This window comes from Saccostrea cucullata, unplaced genomic scaffold (assembly GCF_032062105.1).
Source record: "Saccostrea cucullata isolate Sc308-1 unplaced genomic scaffold, CSIRO_AGI_Scuc_v1 ctg23228, whole genome shotgun sequence".
NCBI lineage: Eukaryota > Metazoa > Mollusca > Bivalvia > Ostreida > Ostreidae > Saccostrea > Saccostrea cuccullata.
Window position 1 is genome coordinate 807 of NW_026932629.1, and position 4405 is coordinate 5211.

A 4405-nucleotide genomic window follows, 5' to 3' on the forward strand; every position below is an offset into this window, starting at 1 on the left:
AAATCGATTCAGCAAATTAAACCAATGGGTCAGAGATCTACATCTGTTTTATGATGGTTCCAGTGCTAGCTAAATTATCTTTTTAACTCATCTGAGCTGAAAGCTCAAGTGAGTTTTTCTGATCACCCATTGTCCGTCGTCCGTCCGTCCAGCTGTAAACTTTTCACATTTTAAGGTTCTTCTCAAGAACTACTTGGCCTATTTTTAACCAAAATTGGCACAAAACATCCTTGGATTAAGGGGGATTAAAATTATTAAAATGAAGGACCAAGAAGGGGAGATAATAAATAAAAGACGAAAAAAAGATAAATCTTCTCAAGAACCACTGGGCCAGAAAAGCTTAAACTTTTGTGAAAGCATCCTGGAATAGTGTATATTTTAAATTGTTAAAATTATGGCCACCGGGAGTATTGCGGGGCCACAATATGGAATTCAATTTTTACATTGAAATATACATGTATTGGAATAATCTTTAAAAATATTCTTCTCAAGAACCACGGGGCCAGAAAAGCAGAAATTTAGGTGGAAGCATCCTAGGGGAGTGTAGATTATAAATTGTTAAAATCATGACCCCGGGTGTAGGGCGGGGCCACAATAGATGATATGTTTTACACTGAAATATGTAATTAAATCTTTAAAAATTTTCTTCTCAAGAACAACTTAGCCAGAAAAGATGAAACTAATGTAGAAGCATAATGGGGTAGTGTAAATTCTAAACTGTCCAACTTCTGGTGAAGAGCAACATAGTCAAAGTTAATCAGGTGAGCCTTGTGATCAATGGACCTCTTGTTTAAAGATAAGCTTGTATCATGTTAAAACAGTTTCTGATAGTAGCTCTCCCCTACTTCTGTCTGCTTTGGTTTAATTCTTCCCGGTTCTAAAATGTTAAAATGAATTGTGTTAAAAGTTGATAATACGGGAAAAAATCGTGTCTTACAACGGCTGGTAAGAAACACTCAAGTTTCCTCGTATTTAATATAGAGTTTTTGAGTTATATTTAATTATGTACAATGAAGTAAAGAGGTCACTACTTACTGTAATTAAAAATTACTCTTGTAGACGCTACTTTTTGACATTTATCTCTAATACCGAATCTGTTTTTTCATACTTCCTCAGTATTTAGTTGAGCGTTTGACCGGTATTTTATTTTATACAACAGCTTGTTTTTTTTTTTACTTCCTTAGTTTTGTCTTGCTTTTTTCCCCCACAAAATCAAAACTAGTACTATATTTTTTCTCAGATTTGAGCATTAAAGATGGCTGCTGTTTCCAATGCAGGTGAGTATAAACAATCTTTGTTATTGTTGTTTTGTATACATAAATTTATATTTATAAGTAGTAAGCTGAACGAATTATCGAAAACATTTGATTAAATTATTTTAAATTGTTATAGAAATGAGAAACTACATACACTTGTTTCTTTACTGTCTTGGTTTTTTTCCTTTTTCAGAAAAAAATAATATTAATTTATGAATGTTTGATTTAACAAGCATGCGCACTGTAATTTTTTTTGTAGATATTCTAATTATGGTCTTGAACAGCTCTGAATAAACCCCTTTTCTTTCATCTATAGCAAAAAGGTTTTGCTCTTCAAATTCACCTTTTAAAACCATCAAGTGTAGCAACATCGTCTCAAGCCACGGTCCGGAGTCCGCATATAGCTCTCTCCAGAATGGGAGAGGATCGTACATTGTGGCCGTGGTTTGCGACGATGGTGTAGCAATGTCCTGTATAGTTTGTCAAGTATTCAATGCTGCACCATTTTACCTTATTAAATACAAAGATTTTAGGATAGAATTTCATAACAATTATTAAGTCAGCAATGGTTATGGTTCCCTCAGATTCACCCACGCGCCCTGTTTTGGAGAAGGGGTAGAATGCAAGGTATAACGAAAACAAATATTATAGCGTTGACTTGTTTGGATTATCATTTCTTAAATAAATGTCCAATTTACAACACGGCCATATTTTAAATTTAAATTTCAAATCTCTTCATTTAAAATGGATGTCGACCAACGTGAAAAAGCGTGCATTTACGACAAATTCTAGAACGTGTACAATTACTCACACTAAACGAAAGTGGAGATATTTTAGTACCTTGATATCTTAGAAATTTGTAAGTTTTCTCTCCAAAGAATTTCTTATTACAGTGTAAGTTTTCTAGGAAATAAATATAATAAGTCTATTACAAACCTGAAGAACAGCCTTGTCAGCCTTGTTATTTTTACATTCTTTAAGGATGAAAAGAAAAGTGATTTAAAATTCTTGTTTAGATCAAATGAATAAATACAGAGATACTGCAAATGTATACTCTAAATTGCCGGAAGGCAAAGCCGTTGCCATGGAGTCATCTGGGTCTTCAGAGGAGGACGAAGAAGAGACTGACGCCCCACCGCTTCCCAAGCGTAACATGAGAGTCAAATTTCAAGAAGAGCCCCTCCCAAAGAAAGAGAAACCCAAACAAAAACAAAGTAAAGTATATTATCTAAAAAAAAAAATTCAAGCGATAGTATCATACAATCATAGTTAAATCAAATATGCCAGAATACTTTATTTCTTCCATTTCCAACCGTAAAATGTTAAGGGGTTATTTTTGTCAAATCGTTTGAAGATACCCAATTTTTAAGAGTTTTTATTGTATAACAATGTTATCTTTCAAGAGCGAAGTATATTAAAGTGGAAAGGTAATGCGTGCCTAGAAGCTTAAACTTTTTATCATTAGGCTTCATGCGAGCGTATAATACCATGATGTATTACCTATTAGTTATTTTCAATTATTAATTTGATTCCTTTACTTTAAGATCTTCTTTAAAAATTAAAGCAATGCAATAATATTTAAAAAAAGAATGCATAATAAGCCTCATGTGTTGACGAATTTTAGTCGTTTTAATCACTGCAAATCTTTAATATCTGTTTATTAACAATTTTACTCAAACAAAAAAGCTTGCTTGAAATCTACTAACCAATCATTGCACTAGTATGTCAGTTAAATCCTAATATACATTACAAAAGCAAAAGCTTTTAAATTCTTACATGTAAATTTAGTCAAAGAAATATTTCAGAACCAAATGGAGGTTTTCGCGAATATTTGCTTTCTAAATCGGTTTAATGAGGCGACAGTGCAGAGATTACTCAATAAAGATGAAGATTTTCAAACGTTAAAAATACTAAGCGAGGAAGACATTGAAAAGTTAGACCTAAAGACCGGACAAAAGGCAAAGGTACGAAGCCTGACCAGAGGTCAAGAAAGTTCAACAGAACACCGACTGTCTGATAGGCGGACACCTGTTAAGGTTAAAGGTCAAAGTTCAGATCAAGAGGAAAAAGAGCCACGATTTGTTAAGTGTTCTCAGGGTGAACGCTTTCCTGTCAAGAAATTATCCACAGACTCACGAACCAAGACGAAAGTTCAAGTGACAAAAAACACCACTGGGCTGGTACTTGTCTCTACTTCTTCTTCTTCCGGTAAGTTATTTGCGCATGCCAGCGATTATATTTCTTTGATAGTCCACCCATAAAGTTTTTTCAACGAACTCGTGAATTTTTAACATAAAAAATCTTTTTTGTTTAACAGCGTTTATCTGTGTTGTAAGTAAACGTCCGGTGATCTACGTAAATATCATTTAACTGCTCAGTTGTTTGTATCATATTCGATACATGTAATCATACAATAATAAAAAAATATCAAATTCCACGGTTAATATAAGTATATCATATTAAATTTAACCGCTTGTGTACCTGCTTTTCCAATCCAAATGTATAGAGACATTCACAGAAGCTTAAACTCTATAAAGTTGTCATAAAATTCTATTGCTCTATTCTGCAAAGCCTAATCACCTTATGTTAGAGATTCCTTATCATTAGCGACATTAAAATTCTTTCACAGCAAACACTTGTCATCAATTTCACTAAATATATTTTTTATCATTTTTGAGAATTTTAAATTTAAATACTTAAAGAAAAGTGTTTGTCGTACAAATTGAAATAAAATATTAAGACAATCTTAAAAAAACCTGATTCCCTTAGGGTCTGATGAGGACACGAAGGAGGACACGAAAGGAGAGGTTCGTATGAAGAGGGACACACTTCGGGGGGATAGCGTGAGGGTGGCAACCAAAGGGGAGAGGGACGTGGACCTGACTTACAAGGTGCTGCAGACAGACGGGAAAAAGGGAGGGAATTTATAATAAATTAATTTAGAAAAAAAAACCGTATTGCCGAAGCGAATTTCATAGCAACAATGATTATCATGTTAAAGAAAAAACAAAATATCATGTTTATTTCTTAAACTGCAGGGTAAAGTCGTAATGGAGCTTTCTACTAAACAAGACACGGAAATACATTGCGTCAAAGCTAGGATTCTGATTTTGGTTGATATAAGCGGGAGTATGGGAATAAATACGATA

The 4405-nt window shown here is 33.5% G+C and overlaps 1 protein-coding gene across 1 annotated transcript; it reads left to right on the forward strand.

Moving 5' to 3' along the window:
- Positions 1 to 1144: 1144 nt before the first annotated feature.
- On the forward strand, positions 1145 to 4186 carry LOC134235699 (uncharacterized). Its single transcript, XM_062717849.1, has 4 exons — positions 1145 to 1277; positions 2273 to 2470; positions 2660 to 2683; positions 4026 to 4186. Exons 1-4 carry the CDS (start codon positions 1256 to 1258, stop codon positions 4184 to 4186), a joined length of 405 nt encoding a protein of 134 aa, XP_062573833.1. The 5' UTR covers positions 1145 to 1255.
- The last annotated feature ends 219 nt before the right edge of the window (positions 4187 to 4405 follow it).

Excerpts from the sequence above, each read along its gene's own strand:
- LOC134235699 (XM_062717849.1), top strand. The coding sequence starts at position 1,256 with ATGGCTGCTGTTTCCAATGCAG. Across the intron at positions 2,471-2,659 it reads GAAACCCAAACAAAAACAAA|AGCGAAGTATATTAAAGTGG; the intron begins GTAAAGTATATT and ends TTATCTTTCAAG. Across the intron at positions 2,684-4,025 it reads AAGTATATTAAAGTGGAAAG|GGTCTGATGAGGACACGAAG; the intron begins GTAATGCGTGCC and ends TGATTCCCTTAG.